Below are 21,438 nucleotides of genomic sequence, written 5' to 3'. Positions count from 1 at the left end.
TGGATATTTACTATATTGTTCACAAAAAACTCCTTATTTAAAAACAAATGTGACTTCATATCAACCATCTCCTAGGGGGAGACGACATGTTGTTATAGTCCCCCTACTGGTTAAAAACAGGTAGGTAAATCCACCCATATAGGTGGTGGGGAAGTGAGAAAAATATATAAGTGAATAAAATTAATGGTGGTGTTTTTGTAGAGAAAAAAGGGGGGGGACTCATGTAACCCTGAATTCTATAACAGCCCCAGTCTCGGTTTACATACAAAAATGATTACAAAACTGAATAGCATTTCATAAACCTTAAAAGGCTGCAATATAACCTATCCCTGTCTGACTCAAATAATAAAGAGGACAAAGAAGAGGGGGGGAAGAGTATTCCATCTTGCACCCTAGACAGCTATCTCTGACCACAACCATAATACAAGTGGTGCCTAACTCACTCGCATGATCTGAAGTGGACAGATAATAATATTCCTAGACACTCCTGGACTCAATCATTTGTAAGAAAACAATTAAGGTCCAGATCTATATTCATCCCATGTGGTTGCATAGTCCGTAATTTATAAAGCCAGTACGTTTCATTCCTAGATATTGCCCTTTTCATATGGGTACCTCTCCAATCCCTAGAGATTTTGTCAATCCCATAGAATGTACATAGTGATGGGTCACTATCATGGTAAAGTTTGAAGTGTCTTGAGACACTATGATTAGGGTATCCCTTTTTAATATTTGTTAAATGTTCATTTATTCTTACTTTCAGTTGGCGTGTGGTTCTGCCCACGTATTGAAGGGAACATGGGCATTCCAGAACATATGTTACGTGATCAGAATCACATGTGATGAGAGGTTTGATATCAAATTGTTGTTGTGTTACTATAGATTGGAATTGGGTCTTCTTTTTCTTGGTACCTGGTTTTCTGGTTATTTTACAAGCATTGCATCTAGTGCAATAGTGAAACCCGGAACCATCCAGGAAAGTGGGAGGTTTCCCGGGGGGATCTGGTACATTTGGAGCCAAGCGATTCCTCAGGGTAGGGGCCCTTCGGTAGATAAACTTAGGTTTATTGGGCAGGGAAGATTGGAGATCTTTATCTTTGAGTAGGATAGGCCAGTATTTTTTGAAGATACCTTCTACTGTTTTGTATTGGCGATGAAAGCCTGATATGAACGCACAGTCACCCTTATATTCTTGTTTTGGTTTGGGGACCAATAGGGACTGCCTGTCCATATTTGCCACCTGTGAGACCAATTTTTTCAAGATATGGGCAGGGTATCCCTTTTCTCTAAATCTAGTGGTGAGAATTGCTGCTTGTGTGAAATAATCCAAGATGTTATCACAATTTCGCCGTATACGCATGTATTGCCCTTTCGGTACAGCTCCTATCCATTGCGGATGGTGACAGCTGTGTGTAGGGACATATGCGTTACGGTCAGTTTCTTTAAAAAAAGTCTTTGTACTAATATGATCACCTTGTTTGAAGAGTGTTAGATCCAAATAATTCACCGTGGCCAGACTGTACTCCGCTGTGAACTTTAGATTGTACTTATTCATATTCATACACTCCAAAAACTTGTTAAAACTTTCTTTGGTTCCCTCCCACAGAATCATCACGTCATCTATGTATCTTTTATACAGAAGAAGTGAGTGAGGTCTGTTTTTGAAAATGGTCTCTGATTCCCATTTATTTAACGTAATATTCGCCACGCTAGGTGCATAGCGGGCTCCCATGGCTACACCGCCAATTTGGTTGTAGTAATCGTTTAATGCCCAGAAATAATTATTCCCCATGGCCATAGATAATCCTTTAATCAAAAATTTGATTTGTGATTTTTTCAGGGTGGATTGGTTGGTGAGAGCCCACCTCACTGATTCTAACACATATGTTTGGCGAAGGTTTGTATACAAAGACTCGATGTCTATTGTTACTAGTAAAGTTTGATCCGTGATGATGGTAGATTGTAACAGTGTAATTAGTTCTCGACTATCTTTGAGATAGGATTGGCTCTGTGGGACTAGAGGCTGGAGGAAGGTGTCGAGGTATTCCCCCACCCTAGAGTACAGAGAGCCAATCCCACTCACTATTGGACGGCCTGGTGGGTTTACCTTATCTTTATGTATTTTTGGTACTATATAGAGTACCGGAATTCTGGGTGTAGTTAGGTTCAAATAATCTGCTTCTTTCTGAGTTAATATTTGTTTACTGGTACCTTGGTTGATCCAATCTAATAGTTGTTGTTTCAGTTGTGGGGTAGGGTTACTTTTAAGCTTTTTATATGTTGAGGTGTCATTCAACTGTCTCCTTAGTTCTGTATTATAGTTTTCTTTGGTTAGTACTACCAAACCTCCCCCCTTGTCAGCAGGTCTCACCACTATCTGTTTGTTCTCTTCCAGTTTTTTTTATTCCCTCCCATATTCTTTGGTTGTTTTTGTGTTGTGATATTTCAATCTGTCGTACTTCATCTTGGACCATACTCTTGAATACTTCTATGTGGTGGTGAGAACCCTTTTGGGGATTGAACACTGAATTATTTTTCAAATTACTGTGTACAAAAGGGTCTGTTATTTCCTGAATCCTAGTGTTGCTGGTTTGCCCTGCAAAATGTTTCCTGATATTTAGTTTCCTTATATATTTCTCAATATCTACGAACAGATTGAACTTATCTAGGTTCTTATTTGGCGCAAATTTTAATCCCTGTGCCAAGACTTCCAATTCTGCATCCGAAAATTCTATGGTGGTTAGATTAAATAATCCTGCTTTTAGTTGTTTCTCTTCCTTTTTCTTTCTCCCTCTGCCTCTTCTTCCTCTCTTTCTACTCTTTCTATATGATTTTGTTGTGAGTTGGAAGGGATTCTGTATGGTTCTTTCCAGTCTCTCCATTCCCCCCCTCCCTGGTGTGGGTAGGGGTTGTGTACTGGTCTCCCTCTAAAATTACCTCTAAAGTTTCCCCTTGGGGGCCTTGATGGGTACTGATTGCGGTTGTTGGCATAGTAGCCATAGTCTGGGGGTCTATAGTCAGTAGGGGGGGGGTCTGTTGTAGTTAGGTTCCCTGTATGGTGAATGGTATGTGGTAGGGTATGGGTGAGAATTCCCCTTAGGGTAATTAATAGGACCATGTGCTGTCCTATTGTTTTTGTGGGGTGTATTGGGGTCCCCTTTACTTTGGGCTGCCATAGACGCTACAGTGTTGTGTACTGTAGAAATAGCCTTTCATGTCTCCTCCACGCTGGCGTGCGTTCCAGCTTACACAGGGGGGCAGCCAAAGGATCCGGATATTGTTGGGTGATAGGACATGTGACCACGTACCGCTCCGACGTACGTTTCGTAGTAAAACGTCTTCAGGGAAGCGTACGTTGGTCACTGGAATGGTGGTTTTTATTAGGAACAGGAATAAGGAGTCTTTTGTGAACAATATAGTAAATATCCACAAGATGGAGCTAAGCTCCAGACCATAGTTGAACTTTCCAACTTTATTGCTATGAGCACAGTTCCTGTGGCCCATATGCCAATTACCCGCCCCCTTCCTGTTCCTAATAAAAACCACCATTCCAGTGACCAACGTACGCTTCCCTGAAGACGTTTTACTACGAAACGTACGTCGGAGCGGTACGTGGTCACATGTCCTGTCACCCAACAACATCCGGATCCTTTGGCTGCCCCCCTGTGTAAGATGGAATGCACGCCAGCGTGGAGGAGACATGAAAGGCTATTTCTGACTGCGAAGTCACCCTGACATGCAAGCAGCCCCAGTGGCGGGTAGGCACCCACCAATGTAAGCGGCCATTTGGCTTTTTAATTTGTTTACTTTTTTAATAAATGGTTTTACGCTATGGAGACTGTTTTTGTTTCCTATGTATCCTTATCCTATCTTGAATGAGCTTGACGGGAACGATCCATGCCTATAATACCAACCACAGTCCGGCCATCCATGTGAGCAGGCACAACCCTGCACAAGCGCTAGTGACTCTCTTTTTAACTAAAGGAGTCATTGGTATCTGGCAAGCAGATATCTACTACTTCGAGGTGTTTTTCCTTTCTTATTTTTTCTTTGGTGATGGAAAACCTTTTGTTTTCAGCAACAAGATTGGGATAATATTGAAAGATATCACTTCAACTACTTCTATCACTTTTTTATGTGGACAATCAATCACTATATATATTTTTTTCACTATTGTGGGCACTTCAATGTGTCATCTAATTATGATTTGTCATTATTATGATTTTCATTTTTTTTGGTAATGCAGGAGATATATTTATTTAGAGCACTTGAATAGTATGGTATCTAGCGCCCCCTAGCTTTCTTACATTTCCATTTTCTTGGTAATGCAGGAGATATATTTATTTAGAGCACTTGATTATTATGGTATCTAGCGCCCCCTATCTTTCTTACATCTTTTTTTGATTATCTATTTTTTTGATTATTCAAAAATTGGGGAGCAGCTTACACTGATTGTTTACATATTTCCACAAATTTTTTTTATTGTTGGGAATGTTTTCTTACTAGATGTACCACCAGTATATGTAATTCATATATAGTATCTGCTATCGACACCACTGGCGCGAAGGTTTCTATTATTTTCTACTGTTTGAGTTTGAATAATTTGGATTTAAACTTGTCACTTATCGCAGCCATGGATGTATTTAATTTTATGCAAAATAGACAAATTAACGTGGAAGAGATTTTCCAACAAACATCTACCAATAATGTAGATTTGGATAAGGGATTCAAACAACTCAAATATGACACTGAAAAACAAATTAGGCTGTGGTGGGATATTGCATCTCTGGAGATGTATATAGGCAAAAATTTAACCCCCAGAAGTTTAAGATGGGATGTTAGCCCCAATGATGGAGTGGAGGATTTGAGACTACTTGATGAGTGGTACCAATTCTTCAACGCCTGTGAACAAAAACTAATGCAAATGATGGTAAGAAGGCGCGAAGCCAAAAAAGCTGTCTTGGAATCTAAGATCAAAGAACTCAAGACAACTATGGAACCACTTATGTCCTCTAAAGAGTATTTAGACAAAGCTAAGGAATTAAACACCCATCTAGTTAAATACGATGGGGAAATCAAAGATAAAAAGCTCAAAAAATATTTTAGAGATACTAAGGACTATGAAGACAATAGGGTATACAAATGGCAACAAAATTTACAGCTGAACCCATCCCAAGATTCAACAGTGGAGAGGGAAGTTGAAGTACACAACACTGTAGCGTCTATGGCAGCCCAAAGTAAAGGGGACCCCAATACACGCCACAAAAACAATAGGACAGCACATGGTCCTATTAACCACTTAAGGACCGCCTAACGCCGATTTACGTCGGCAAGGCGGCACGGGCAGGCAAAATCACGTACATGTACGTGATTTGCCTCTCGCGGGTGGGGGGTCCGATCGGACCCCCCCCCGGTGCCCGAAGCGGTCCCGTTCTGTTCCCCGGCGATCCGAGATGAGGGGGAGGCCATCCGTTCGTGGCCCCCCCCTCGCGATCGCCGCCGGCCAATGGGAACACTCCTTTGCTGCTGTATGCTAAACAGCAGCAAAGGAAATGATGTCATCTCCCCTCGGCTCGGTATTTTCCGTTCCAGCGCCGAGGGGAGAAGACATCAATGTGAGTGCACAACACACTACACACACAGTAGAACATGCCAGGCATACAAAACACCCCGATCCCCCCCCCGATCGCCCCCCGATCCCCCCCCAATCACCCCCCCCCCCCCCTGTCACAAACTGACACCAGCAGGTTTTTTTTTTTTTTTTTTTTTTTTTCTGATTACTGCATAGTGTCAGTTTGTGACAGTTACAGTGTTGGGACAGTGAGTATTACCCCCCTTTAGGTCTAGGGTACCCCCCTAACCCCCCCTAATAAAGTTTTAACCCCTTGATCACCCCCTGTCACCAGTGTTGCTAAGCGATCATTTTTCTGATCGCTGTATTAGTGTCGCTGGTGACGCTAGTTAGTGAGGTAAATATTTAGGTTCGCCGTCAGCGTTTTATAGTGACAGGGACCCCCATATACTACCTAATAAATGTTTTAACCCCTTGATTGCCCCCTAGTTAACCCTTTCACCACTGATCACCTTATAACCGTTACGGGTGACGCAGGTTAGTTCGTTTATTTTTTATAGTGTCAGGGCACCCGCCGTTTATTACCTAATAAAGGTTTAGCCCCCTGATCGCCCGGCGGTGATATGCGTCGCCCCAGGCAGCGTCAGATTAGCGCCAGTACCGCTAACACCCACGCACGCAGCATGCGCCTCCCTTAGTGGTATAGTATCTGATCGGATCAATATCTGATCTGATCAGATCTATACTAGCGTCCCCAGCAGTTTAGGGTTCCCAAAAACACAGTGTTAGCGGGATCAGCCCAGATACCCGCTAGCACCTGCGTTTTGCCCCTCCGCCCAGCCCACCCAAGTGCAGTATCGATCGATCACTGTCACTTACAAAACACTAAACGCATAACTGCAGCGTTCGCAGAGTCAGGCCTGATCCCTGCGATCGCTAACAGTTTTTTTGGTAGCATTTTGGTGAACTGGCAAGCAAGCACCAGGCAGCGTCAGGTTAGCGCCAGTACCGCTAACACCCACGCACGCACCGTACACCTCCCTTAGTGGTATAGTATCTGATCGGATCAATATCTGATCCGATCAGATCTATACTAGCGTCCCCAGCAGTTTAGGGTTCCCAAAAACGCAGTGTTAGCGGGATCAGCCCAGATACCTGCTAGCACCTGCGTTGTGCCCCTCCGCCCGGCCCAGCCCAGCCCACCCAAGTGCAGTATCGATCGATCACTGACACTTACAAGGCACTAAACGCATAACTGCAGCGTTCGCAGAGTCAGGCCTGATCCCTGCGATCGCTAACAGTTTTTTTGGTAGCATTTTGGTGAACTAGCAAGCACCGGCCCCAGGCAGCGTCAGGTTAGCGCCAGTACCGCTAACACCCACGCACGCAGCATACGCCTCCTTTAGTGGTATAGTATCTGAACGGATCAATATCTGATCCGATCAGATCAGATCTATACTAGCGTCCCCAGCAGTTTAGGGTTCCCAAAAACGCAGTGTTAGCGGGATCAACCCAGATACCTGCTAGCACCTGCGTTTTGCCCCTCCGCCCGGCCCAGTCCAGCCCACCCAAGTGCAGTATCGATCGATCACTGTCACTTACAAAACACTAAACGCATAACTGCAGCGTTCGCAGAGTCAGGCCTGATCCCTGCGATCGCTAACAGTTTTTTTGGAAGCTTTTTATTGAACTGGCAAGCACCAGCGGCCTAGTACACCCCGGTCGTAGTCAAACCAGCACTGCAGTAACACTTGGTGACGTGGCGAGTCCCATAAGTGCAGTTCAAGCTGGTGAGGTGACAAGCACAAGTAGTGTCCCGCTGCCACCAAAAAGACAAACACAGGCCCGTCGTGCCCATAGTGCCCTTCCTGCTGCATTCGCCAATCCTAATTGGGAACCCACCACTTCTGCAGCGCCCGTACTTCCCCCATTCACATCCCCCAACGAAATGCAGTCGGCTGCATGAGAGGCATTTTTATGTGCTCCCGAGTACCCCTACCCAACGAACCCCCCCCAAAAAGATGTTGTGTCTGCAGCAAACGCGGATATAGGCGTGACACCCGCTATTATTGTCCCTTCTGTCCTGACAATCCTGGTCTTTGCATTGGTGAATGTTTTGAACGCTACCATACACTAGTTGAGTATTAGCGTAGGGTACAGCATTGCACAGACTAGGCACACTTTCACAGGGTCTCCCAAGATGCCATCGCATTTTGAGAGACCCGAACCTGGAACCGGTTACAGTTATAAAAGTTAGTTACAAAAAAAGTGTAAAAAAAAAAAATATATATATAAAATAAAAAAAAATAGTTGTCGTTTTATTGTTCTCTCTCTCTATTCTCTCTCTCTATTGTTCTGCTCTTTTTTTACTGTATTCTATTCTGCAGTGTTTTATTGTTATTGTTATTGTTATTATGTTTTATCATGTTTGTTTTTCAGGTATGTAATTATTTATACTTTATTGTTTACTGTGCTTTATTGTTAACCATTTTTTTGTCTTCAGGTACGCCATTCACAACTTTGAGTGGTTATACCAGAATGATGCCTGCAGGTTTAGGTATCATCTTGGTATCATTCTTTTCAGCCAGCGGTCGGCTTTCATGTAAAAGCAATCCTAGCGGCTAATTAGCCTCTAGACTGCCTTTACAAGCCGTGGGAGGGAATGCCCCCCCCCCCCACCGTCTTCCGTGTTTTTCTCTGGCTCTCCTGTCTCAACAGGGAACCTGAGAATGCAGCCGGTGATTCAGCCAGCTGACCATAGAGCTGATCAGAGACAAGAGTGGCTCCAAACATCTCTATGGCCTAAGAAACCGGAAGCTACGAGCATTTTATGACTTAGATTTCGCCGGATGTAAATAGCGCCATTGGGAAATTGGGGAAGCATTTTATCACACCGATCTTGGTGTGGTCAGATGCTTTGAGGGCAGAGGAGAGATCTAGGGTCTAATAGACCCCAATTTTTTCAAAAAAGAGTACCTGTCACTACCTATTGCTATCATAGGGGATATTTACATTCCCCGAGATAACAATAAAAATGATTTAAAAAAAAAAAAAATGAAAGGAACAGTTTAAAAATAAGATAAAAAAGCAAAAAAATAATAAAGAAAAAAAAAAAAAAAAAAAAAAGCACCCCTGTCGCCCCCTGCTCTTGCGCTAAGGCGAACGCAAGCGGCGGTCTGTCGTCAAACGTAAACAGCAATTGCACCATGCATGTGAGGTATCGCCGCGAAGGTCAGATCGAGGGCAGTAATTTTTGCAGTAGACCTCCTCTGTAGATCTAAAGTGGTAACCTGTAAAGGCTTTTAAAGGCTTTTAAAAATGTATTTATTTTGTTGCCACTGCACGTTTGTGCGCAATTGTAAAGCATGTCATGTTTGGTATCCATGTACTCGGTCTAAGATCATCTTTTTTATTTCATCAAACATTTGGGCAATATAGTGTGTTTTAGTGCATTAAAATTTAAAAAAGTGTGTTTTTTCCCCAAAAAATGCGTTTGAAAAATCGCTGCGCAAATACTGTGTGAAAAAAAAAAATGAAACACCCACCATTTTAATCTGTAGGGCATTTGCTTTAAAAAAATATATAATGTTTGGGGGTTCAAAGTAATTTTCTTGCAAAAAAAAAAAAACTTTTTCATGTAAAAAATAAGTGTCAGAAAGGGCTTTGTCTTCAAGTGGTTAGAAGAGTGGGTGATGTGTGACATAAGCTTCTAAATGTTGTGCATAAAATGCCAGGACAGTTCAAAACCCCCCCAAATGACCCCATTTTGGAAAGTAGACACCCCAAGCTATTTGCTGAGAGGCATGTCGAGTCCATGGAATATTTTATATTGCGACACAAGTTGCGGGAAAGAGACAAATTTTTTTTTTTTTTTTTTTTTGCACAAAGTTGTCACTAAATGATATATTGCTCAAACATGCCATGGGAATATGTGAAATTACACCCCAAAATACATTCTGCTGCTTCTCCTGAGTACGGGGATACCACATGTGTGAGACTTTTTGGGAGCCTAGCCGTGTACGGGACCCCGAAAACCAAGCACCGCCTTCAGGCTTTCTAAGGGGCGTGAATTTTTGATTTCACTCTTCACTGCCTATCACAGTTTCGGAGGCCATGGAATGCCCAGGTGGCACAAAACCCCCCCAAATGACCCCATTTTGGAAAGTAGACACCCCAAGCTATTTGCTGAGAGGTATAGTGAGTATTTTGCAGACCTCACTTTTTGTCACAAAGTTTTGAAATTTGAAAAAAGAAAAAAAAAAAAAGTTTTTTCTTGTCTTTCTTCATTTTCAAAAACAAATGAGAGCTTCAAAATACTCACCATGCCTCTCAGCAAATAGCTTGGGGTGTCTACTTTCCAAAATGGGGTCATTTGGGGGGGGTTTGTGCCACCTGGGCATTCCATGGCCTCCGAAACGGTGTTAGGCAGTGAAGAGTAAAATCAAAAATTCACGCCCTTAAAAACGCTGAAGGCGGTGATTGGTTTTCGGGGCCCCGTACGCGGCTAGGCTCCCAAAAAGTCCCACACATGTGGTATCCCCATACTCAGGAGAAGCAGCTAAATGTATTTTGGGGTGCAATTCCACATAGGCCCATGGCCTGTGTGAGCAATATATCATTTAGTGACAACTTTGTGCAAAAAAAAAAAAAAAAAAAAAAAAAGTGTCACTTTCCCGCAACTTGTGTCGAAATATAAAATAATCCATGGACTCAATATGCCTCTCAGCAAATAGCTTGGGGTGTCTACTTTCCAAAATGGGGTCATTTGGGGGGGGGTTGTGCCACCTGGGCATTCCATGGCCTCCGAAACTGTGATAGGCAGTGAAGAGTGAAATCAAAAAGTTACACCCTTAGAAATCCTGAAGGCGGTGATTGGTTTTCGGGGTCCCATACGCGGCTAGGCTCCCAAAAAGTCCCACACATGTGGTATCCCCGTACTCAGGAGAAGTAGCTGAATATATTTTGGGGTGCAATTCCACATAGGCCCATGGCCTGTGTGAGCAATATATCATTTAGTGACAACTTTTTGTAAATATTTTTTTTTTTTTTTTTTTTGTCATTATTCAATCACTTGGGACAAAAAAAATAAATATTCAATGGGTTCAACATGCCTATCAGCAATTTCCTTGGGGTGTCTACTTTCCAAAATGGGGTCATTTGGGGGGGTTTTGTACTGCCCTGCCATTTTAGCACCTCAAGAAATGACATAGGCAGTCATAAACTAAAAGCTGTGTAAATTCCAGAAAATGTACCCTAGTTGGTAGACGCTATAACTTTTGCGCAAACCAATAAATATACGCTTATTGACATTTTTTTTACCAAAGACATGTGGCCGAATACATTTTGGCCTAAATGTATGACTAAAATTGAGTTTATTGGATTTTTTTTATAACAAAAAGTAGAAAATATCATTTTTTTTCAAAATTTTCGGTCTTTTTCCGTTTATAGCGCAAAAAATAAAAACTGCAGAAGTGATCAAATACCATCAAAAGAAAGCTCTATTTGTGGGAAGAAAAGGACGCAAATTTCGTTTGGGTACAGCATTGCATAACCGCGCAATTAGCAGTTAAAGCGACGCAGTGCCAAATTGGAAAAAGACCTCTGGTCCTTAGGCAGCATAATGGTCCGGGGCTCAAGTGGTTAATTACCCTAAGGGGAATTCTCACCCATACCCTACCACATACCATTCACCATACAGGGGACCTAACTACAACAGACCCCCCCCTACTGACTATAGACCCCCAGACTATGGCTACTATGCCAACAACCGCAATCAGTACCCATCAAGGCCCCCAAGGGGAAACTTTAGAGGTAATTTTAGAGGGAGACCAGTACACAACCCCTACCCACACCAGGGAGGGGGGGAATGGAGAGACTGGAAAGAACCATACAGAATCCCTTCCAACTCACAACAAAATCATATAGAAAGAGTAGAAAGAGAGGAAGAAGAGGCAGAGGGAGAAAGAAAAAGGAAGAGAAACAACTAAAAGCAGGATTATTTAATCTAACCACCATAGAATTTTCGGATGCAGAATTGGAAGTCTTGGCACAGGGATTAAAATTTGCGCCAAATAAGAACCTAGATAAGTTCAATCTGTTCGTAGATATTGAGAAATATATAAGGAAACTAAATATCAGGAAACATTTTGCAGGGCAAACCAGCAACACTAGGATTCAGGAAATAACAGACCCTTTTGTACACAGTAATTTGAAAAATAATTCAGTGTTCAATCCCCAAAAGGGTTCTCACCACCACATAGAAGTATTCAAGAGTATGGTCCAAGATGAAGTACGACAGATTGAAATATCACAACACAAAAACAACCAAAGAATATGGGAGGGAATAAAAAAACTGGAAGAGAACAAACAGATAGTGGTGAGACCTGCTGACAAGGGGGGAGGTTTGGTAGTACTAACCAAAGAAAACTATAATACAGAACTAAGGAGACAGTTGAATGACACCTCAACATATAAAAAGCTTAAAAGTAACCCTACCCCACAACTGAAACAACAACTATTAGATTGGATCAACCAAGGTACCAGTAAACAAATATTAACTCAGAAAGAAGCAGATTATTTGAACCTAACTACACCCAGAATTCCGGTACTCTATATAGTACCAAAAATACATAAAGATAAGGTAAACCCACCAGGCCGTCCAATAGTGAGTGGGATTGGCTCTCTGTACTCTAGGGTGGGGGAATACCTCGACACCTTCCTCCAGCCTCTAGTCCCACAGAGCCAATCCTATCTCAAAGATAGTCGAGAACTAATTACACTGTTACAATCTACCATCATCACGGATCAAACTTTACTAGTAACAATAGACATCGAGTCTTTGTATACAAACCTTCGCCAAACATATGTGTTAGAATCAGTGAGGTGGGCTCTCACCAACCAATCCACCCTGAAAAAATCACAAATCAAATTTTTGATTAAAGGATTATCTATGGCCATGGGGAATAATTATTTCTGGGCATTAAACGATTACTACAACCAAATTGGCGGTGTAGCCATGGGAGCCCGCTATGCACCTAGCGTGGCGAATATTACGTTAAATAAATGGGAATCAGAGACCATTTTCAAAAACAGACCTCACTCACTTCTTCTGTATAAAAGATACATAGATGACGTGATGATTCTGTGGGAGGGAACCAAAGAAAGTTTTAACAAGTTTTTGGAGTGTATGAATATGAATAAGTACAATCTAAAGTTCACAGCGGAGTACAGTCTGGCCACGGTGAATTATTTGGATCTAACACTCTTCAAACAAGGTGATCATATTAGTACAAAGACTTTTTTTAAAGAAACTGACCGTAACGCATATGTCCCTACACACAGCTGTCACCATCCGCAATGGATAGGAGCTGTACCGAAAGGGCAATACATGCGTATACGGCGAAATTGTGATAACATCTTGGATTATTTCACACAAGCAGCAATTCTCACCACTAGATTTAGAGAAAAGGGATACCCTGCCCATATCTTGAAAAAATTGGTCTCACAGGTGGCAAATAAGGACAGGCAGTCCCTATTGGTCCCCAAACCAAAACAAGAATATAAGGGTGACTGTGCGTTCATATCAGGCTTTCATCGCCAATACAAAACAGTAGAAGGTATCTTCAAAAAATACTGGCCTATCCTACTCAAAGATAAAGATATCCAATCTTCCCTGCCCAATTATCCTAATGCCCCGTACACACGGTCGGACTTTGTTCGGACATTCCGACAACAAAATCCTAGGATTTTTTCCGACGGATGTTGGCTCAAACTTGTCTTGCATACACATGGTCACACAAAGTTGTCGGAAAATCCGATCGTTTTAAACGCGGTGACGTAAAACATGTACGTCGGGACTATAAATGGGGCAGTGGCCAATAGCTTTCATCTCTTTATTTATTCTGAGCATGCGTGGCACTTTGTCCGTCGGATTTGTGTACACACGATCGGAATTTCCGACAACGGATTTTGTTGTCGGAAAATTTTATCTCCTGCTCTCCAACTTTGTGTGTCGGAAAATCCGATGGAAAATGTCCGATGGAGCCTACACACGGTCGGAATTTCCGACAACACGCTCCGATCGGACATTTTCCATCGGAAAATCCGACCGTGTGTACGGGGCATTAGTTTATCTACCGAAGGGCCCCTACCCTGAGGAATCGCTTGGCTCCAAATGTACCAGATCCCCCCGGGAAACCTCCCACTTTCCTGGATGGTTCCGGGTTTCACTATTGCACTAGATGCAATGCTTGTAAAATAACCAGAAAACCAGGTACCAAGAAAAAGAAGACCCAATTCCAATCTATAGTAACACAACAACAATTTGATATCAAACCTCTCATCACATGTGATTCTGATCACGTAACATATGTTCTGGAATGCCCATGTTCCCTTCAATACGTGGGCAGAACCACACGCCAACTGAAAGTAAGAATAAATGAACATTTAACAAATATTAAAAAGGGATACCCTAATCATAGTGTCTCAAGACACTTCAAACTTTACCATGATAGTGACCCATCACTATGTACATTCTATGGGATTGACAAAATCTCTAGGGATTGGAGAGGTACCCATATGAAAAGGGCAATATCTAGGAATGAAACGTACTGGCTTTATAAATTACGGACTATGCAACCACATGGGATGAATATAGATCTGGACCTTAATTGTTTTCTTACAAATTATTGAGTCCAGGAGTGTCTAGGAATATTATTATCTGTCCACTTCAGATCATGCGAGTGAGTTAGGCACCACTTGTATTATGGTTGTGGTCAGAGATAGCTGTCTAGGGTGCAAGATGGAATACTCTTCCCCCCCTCTTCTTTGTCCTCTTTATTATTTGAGTCAGACAGGGATAGGTTATATTGCAGCCTTTTAAGGTTTATGAAATGCTATTCAGTTTTGTAATCATTTTTGTATGTAAACCGAGACTGGGGCTGTTATAGAATTCAGGGTTACATGAGTCCCCCCCTTTTTTCTCTACAAAAACACCACCATTAATTTTATTCACTTATATATTTTTCTCACTTCCCCACCACCTATATGGGTGGATTTACCTACCTGTTTTTAACCAGTAGGGGGACTATAACAACATGTTGTCTCCCCCTAGGAGATGGTTGATATGAAGTCACATTTGTTTTTAAATAGGGAGTTTTTTGTGAACAATATAGTAAATATCCACAAGATGGAGCTAAGCTCCAGACCATAGTTGAACCTTTCAACTTTATTGCTATGAGCACAGTTCCTGTGGCCCATTTGCCAATTACCCGCCCCCTTCCTGTTCCTAATAAAAGTCACATTCGTTTTTAAATAAGGAGTCTTTTGTGAACAATATAGTAAATATCCACAAGATGGAGCTAAGCTCCAGACCATAGTTGAACTTTCCAACTTTATTGCTATGAGCACAGTTCCTGTGGCCCATATGCCAATTACCCGCCCCCTTCCTGTTCCTAATAAAAACCACCATTCCAGTGACCAACGTACGCTTCCCTGAAGACGTTTTACTACGAAACGTACGTCGGAGCGGTACGTGGTCACATGTCCTATCACCCAACAACATCCGGATCCTTTGGCTGCCCCCCTGTGTAAGCTGGAACGCACGCCAGCGTGGAGGAGACATGAAAGGCTATTTCTGACTGCAAAGTCACCCTGACATGCAAGCAGCCCCAGTGCCGGGTAGGCACCCACCAATGTAAGCGGCCATTTGGCTTTTTAAATTGTTTACTTTTTTAATAAATGGTTTTACGCTATGGAGACTGTTTTTGTTTCCTATGTATCATTATCCTATCTTGAATGAGCTTGACGGGAACGATCCATGCCTATAATACCAACCACAGTCCGGCCATCCATGTGAGCAGGCACAACCCTGCACAAGCGCTAGTGACTCTCTTTTTAACTAAAGGAGTCATTGGTATCTGGTAAGCAGATATCTACTACTTCGAGGTGTTTTTCCTTTCTTATTTTTTCTTTGGTGATGGAAAACCTTTTGTTTTCAGCAACAAGATTGGGATAATATTGAAAGATATCACTTCAACTACTTCTATCACTTTTTTATGTGGACAATCAATCACTATATATTTTTTTTTCACTATTGTGGGCACTTCAATGTGTCATCTAATTATGATTTGTCATTATTATGATTTTCATTTTTTTTGGTAATGCAGGAGATATATTTATTTAGAGCACTTGAATAGTATGGTATCTAGCGCCCCCTAGCTTTCTTACATTTCCATTTTCTTGGTAGTGCAGGAGATATATTTATTTAGAGCACTTGATTATTATGGTATCTAGCGCCCCCTATCTTTCTTACATCTTTTTTTGATTATCTATTTTTTTGATTATTCAAAAATTGGGGAGCAGCTTACACTGATTGTTTACATATTTCCACAAATTTTTTTTTATTGTTGGGAATGTTTTCTTACTAGATGTACCACCAGTATATGTAATTCATATATAGTATCTGCTATCGACACCACTGGCGCGAAGGTTTCTATTATTTTATACTATAGACAACCCCCAGGTACGAAATTTAAAGGAATATTTCACTTTTATTGTTTCACTTTAAGCATTATTAAAATCACTGCTCCCGAAAAAATGGCCGCTTTTGAAACTTTTTTTGCATTGATACATGTCCCCTGGGGCAGGACCCAGGTCCCCAAACACTTTTTCTGACAATACCAAGCATATAGGCCTTTAAAATTATCACTTTTGATTTCTCCCATAGACTTTTAAAGGGTGTTCCGCGGCTTTCAAATTTGCCGCCAATATCCCAAATTGTTCGCTATTCGGCGAACACTCGACTCGAACGTCAGGCTCATCCCTAGTACACACTATGATTTTTTTCCGTTCAACCCAGCGGGTTTACACACAGGCTGAATGTTGGATGTTTTTTATTGAACAGGCCGAAGTTGCCTGGTATTCGGCCTGTGTGTACAGGGCTTAAAGTGACTGTAAACTTACCTCCACTGTGCAGCTCGTTTTGCACAGATTGGCCCTGAACCTGCTCTTCTGCGGTCCCCGGTGGCTCTCGCGGCTCCTCCCCACATCTGATAACCCCCTTGGAGTAGCGATTCCCCGAGGTGGTTACCTTGCGGGCACGCTCAAGAGTCCAGCATTTGCGTTTATAGACACAGAATGCCAGACTCGGCCCCACCCCGAATCAAGAGCCAAGAGCCCGTGGAGAGAAAGTGTATCCCCGCCAACTTAATGAAGGGGTTCAGGTAAGTAAAACGGGGGCTAGGGGACTGGTGACTGCCAGGTGTTTTTTCACCTTAGGATGCATTAAGGTGAAAAAACACGAACCTTTACAGCCCCTTTAAGGGATTTAGGGCCTGTCCACAGGAAGTTATTTTTAGACATTAGAACATCCTCCTATGTAATAATGAGCATGTCTGGCTGCTGTTATTGCCCCTACAGCAAAGCTAAAAAGGACTAATAGACACAAATAATGCTCAAAGTCAGGATCATTGGCTGCTTTTATTAAACTGCCTATGACCACCCGAAAAGATATATACATTTTTTAATTTTATTTTTAAATAAACAACAAACTCAACTCACTATTTTGCCACTGTCTACTACAAGACCTTAGGAAAAACAGCAGTCTGTTGTTGCAAAATACCTGTCATAAGAGAACTATATATATGCTGCCTTTGTTGGGTTCATTATAAAAATGTTAGTTGCTTAGCTTTGTTCCACCAAAAAACTTCAAAGAGTGACACAAGCACAAAGCATTCAAGTCAAATCAGTGGCTGAAAATATCAATACAAAAGGATCAGCATGACAGTCAAGAAGCTAGCCTTTTTAGAGGGATCATCACCCGAAGCATACCTATTTCCCCCAAAACATGTTCATTTTCAGACAAAATTACAGCGAGAATCTTTGTTTTTTGGGGTATGTGTGTTGTATGCTTTCCCTTTCTAATATTAGGTCATAAATGTCTCCTGTCTAAATTGGCCATAGTATATGTATAAATGTGAGTTAGGGACCTTAGATTGTAAACTCCTTGGGGGTAGGGACTGATGTGAATGTACAATGTATATGTAAAGCGCTGCGTAAATTGAGGGCGCTATATAAGTACCTGAAATAAATTAATTAAAATAAAACTATATTGATTGTCCTAGTGGGCTCCCCTCCCTTTCTACATTCAGTCTCCATATGAAGAACCCCAACCATTCCGTGGGTTAAGGATATGTCTTCTGTCCTCATAGTTCCAGCTGTGATTTCATTCAGGGAAGCAGCTGCATAAATGCTGGAGGGAAGGGAAATCTTACCCCCACTGAACACTGTTTGAGAGAAGGGATTCTGGCCCCCACTGAAAAAAAATAGTGGAAGATGGGCAGATGCAGGGGGCTTCTACCCCTCACTGAGCACCATAGCAGGGGGGATTTTTCTCTAATTTCTACCAAGAACCTGGGGCTTTTTTTGCTTTCAATGATTGCCGATAGCAGAGCATTTTTTTCCCTATGCTTGGGAAATTTTTCCCACCACCAGCACTGGGATATTTTTTTTCCAATCCCAAGTCATTTCGTTCCCACTGATCCCTGCCACCTGAGAAATTTGTTAATTCCTTTGACCACTGATAACAGGGCATTTTTTATCGAATGCTGGGGAATTTTTTTATTTTCCACTGACAGTCAACATTCTTCTTCCGACTGCCCACTAACAGTGCAGTAAAACACAGGTCACTGCACTATGGGTGAACAGGGCCTTAGGGAGAAATACACATGCATCTGTGGTGTCACTGCAAAAAAGAATGTCCCTGCATATCAAGAAAACACCTCATCTAAAAAGAACTGGTAAAACATAGAAATCAAATATTAACATGAATGGGCCTTTTGCTGTGCAGGGTAAAGCAACAAGTTTCATAATCATAAATTTCCCTTTCCATTTCACTGCACAACCACTACATTCAGCTGTCAATAGCAAAAAGAAAGCCATGTATAAGCTATATGTCGCCAGAATATTATGTTACACAGGGCTTTGGACACCCTGCTGCAGGACTGATTGGCCCAGTGCAGTCATGTGCCCTTCAATACTCCGAAGTACCTGTTATTTCCTTCAGATCTCCTGCTACTGTTGATAGGGGGTTTCAAGCAAACCCATTGCTCTTCCCTGGATAGGCTAAGCACAAGTTTACTTTAAAGCTTTTGTATCATCCGCTCTCCTTGGTGCAACAATTGAAAAACAGCGTTCATCTATGTACTATATTGGCAGTGTCATCAATATTCATTGCTGTTTTCCCTTATTCTTCAGTTATTGAAAAACAATAATAGATTTAAATGAAAATGGCCACTTTAACAAAGCCTAGACACTTGTCTGAATAGCCAAATTACCCAAGTAAACACAGTTTTCACTAAAATGTCCTGCTGAATAAAGCGAATAATGACATCAAACAGGAAAGAGATACATTAAAGGGTGCGTAGAAAACAGAAGGAGAATGTTTTCAAATATTTAGACTTTGTCCATTTCACTACTTGCTGAACCCTTAGCTTTTCTAATGTAAATGGCACAAAATACCTAAAAAGTACACTCTATTCTAAATTAAAGGTTAAAAGAAATCTGTACATAAAGGAGTATGCAACATACAAAATTGGAAATGCAATCTTTTTTTCTAGGTTCTCATTGTATTTTTTGGAATTAATAGTTACATTTGCAAACCTATAATATTATGTTTCTTATATTATTGGAATGCATACAGGGAAGGTTTTAAGAAATTTACTTTGGGTTGGGGGGAGGGGGGGGTTGGTAAAAAGTTATTAACATGCCTAGGACTTTGGTTTGAATTCGGCTTTTGCTTCCCTAAATAGCAAACAGCATTGATATGAATTAAAACATACTTTGTATAACTCTTGTAAACCATCTAAATTTCTATTCAACTGCAAGCATGTTTCATTAATTGTTTGCTGATTGATGGAGTTTTCACGTTCTACAAGAGAAAAAAAAGATGATAATTACAAGTAGGTTAGTGGGTAACATTTATACTCATGAGTTCTTCTTTTAATGTTTAATAGTTAAAGTTTTATAGACAAATGCACCCATTTTATGTTAAAAGGCAATTGAGTTTTTATATAAATATATATACACTCACCATGGCTTGTCATGTTTAGAATAACATGTGCAGACAGTTCTGTGGATGACTCAGTAATATTGATTAGGTACTCCGCTCCAGGAGGCAACTCTAAGCAAAGGATTGGTGTAGACTCTTCTGTACTGAAATTAAACATGATGTTCTGGAGCAATCCCTGTGGATTCCAGGTTTTACCTTGTATGAACACCTGGGTAAGGTGAGTACAAATATTCAGTTACTGATAAAAAGCCAATGTCATAATCCTTTAATGATTAAGAAAGAAAAATGTGACAAGGGGATCAATGAACCGACATATAAAATTAATGAATCTACAGGAAAACTGCATCAGCTCACTTCCCTCATTCATCCACTAGGTCAATATCTTTATATTAACATCTTTACCACTGACTGTGTATTATAGTATATGTGTCCTACCCACACTTTTTCTGATCCCTCTTTTTAGTAAGAGATTTCAAATAGCTCTTCAAAATGCCCGAGTTGCCTGTGAACTGTGAACACCCAAGGTTATCCAACCATACACATCTTTATTCCCCAGTGACCATTTAATTTATTTTACTTTACGTGAGGCCCAATTAAAGTTTCAGTTTAACCACTTCAGCCCAAGATTTGGCTGCTCAATGACCAGAGCACTTTTTACAATTTGGCACTGCGCTGTTTTAACTGGTAATTGCACGGTCATGCAATGCTGCACCCAAACAAAATTTGCATCCTTTTTTTTCCACAAATAGAGCTTTCTTTTGATGGTATTTGATTGCCTTTTATTTTTTCGATATTAACTAACTAAAAAGACCGAATATTTCGAAAAAAATTATATTTTCTAATTTTTGTTATAAAAAAATCCAATAAACTCAATTTTAGTCATACTTTTAGGCCAAAATGTATTCAGCCACATGTCTTTGGTAAAAAAAATGTCAATAAGTGTATATTTATTGGTTTGCACAAAAGTTATAGCGTCTACAAACTAGAATTGGAATTTATGCAGCTGGAATCTGGAATTTATGCAGCTTTTAGTTTATGACTGCCTATCTCATTTCTTGAGGTGCTAAAATGGCAGGGCAGTACAACCACCCCCCCCAATGACCCCATTTTGGAAAGTAGACACCCCAAGGAAATTGCTGAGAGGCATGCTGAGCCCATTGAATATTTTATTTTTTGTCACAAGTGATTGACAAATTACAAAAAAATTAAAAATTACACAAAGTTGTCACTAAATTATATATTGCTCACACATGCCATGGTTATGTGTGGAATTACACCCCAAAATACATTCTGCTGCATTTCCTGAGTATGGGGATACCACATGTGTAAGACTTTTTGGGAGCCTAGCCACGTACAGGACCCTGAAAAGCAATCACTGCCTTCAACGATTTCTAAGGGTGTAAATTTTTAATTTCACTCCTCACTACCTATCACAGTTTGGAGGCCATAAAATGCCAAAATAGCACCCCCCTTAATGACCTCATTTTGGAAAGTAGACACCCCAAGCTATTTGCTGAGAGGCATGTTGAGTCCATGGAATCTTTTATATTTTGCCACAAGTTGCGGGAAAATTACACATTTTTTTTTGCACAAAGTTGTCACTTAATGATATATTGCTCAAACATGACATGGGCATATGTGAAATTGCACCCCAAAATACATTCTGCTGCTTCTCCTGAGTACGGGGATACCACATGTGTGAGACTTTTTGTGAGCCTAGCCGTGTACAGGACCCCGCAAACTAATCACTGCCTTCAGGCTTTCTCAGGGCGTAAAATGGTGATTTCCCGTCCTCAAC

At 41.2% G+C, this 21,438-nt stretch overlaps 1 protein-coding gene across 3 annotated transcripts in view; it reads right to left on the bottom strand.

Moving 5' to 3' along the window:
* The window catches only part of SUSD1 (sushi domain containing 1), a 295,273-nt gene that overhangs the window by 127,557 nt on the left and 146,278 nt on the right, over positions 1-21,438 (bottom strand). For all 3 annotated transcript variants that reach the window (XM_073591463.1, XM_073591465.1, XM_073591471.1), the window contains exons 16-17: positions 19,662-19,848; positions 19,411-19,499 (exon numbers count right to left, since the gene is read on the bottom strand). In XM_073591463.1, coding sequence (XP_073447564.1) covers positions 19,411-19,499; positions 19,662-19,848 — 276 coding nt within the window. The remainder of the gene's footprint in view (positions 1-19,410; positions 19,500-19,661; positions 19,849-21,438) is intronic.

The sequence above is a fragment of the Aquarana catesbeiana genome, linkage group LG01 (genome assembly GCF_042186555.1).
Source record: "Aquarana catesbeiana isolate 2022-GZ linkage group LG01, ASM4218655v1, whole genome shotgun sequence".
In the NCBI taxonomy this organism is placed as follows: Eukaryota; Metazoa; Chordata; class Amphibia; order Anura; family Ranidae; genus Aquarana; species Aquarana catesbeiana.
This window is presented reverse-complemented; position numbering and strand designations above follow the sequence as displayed.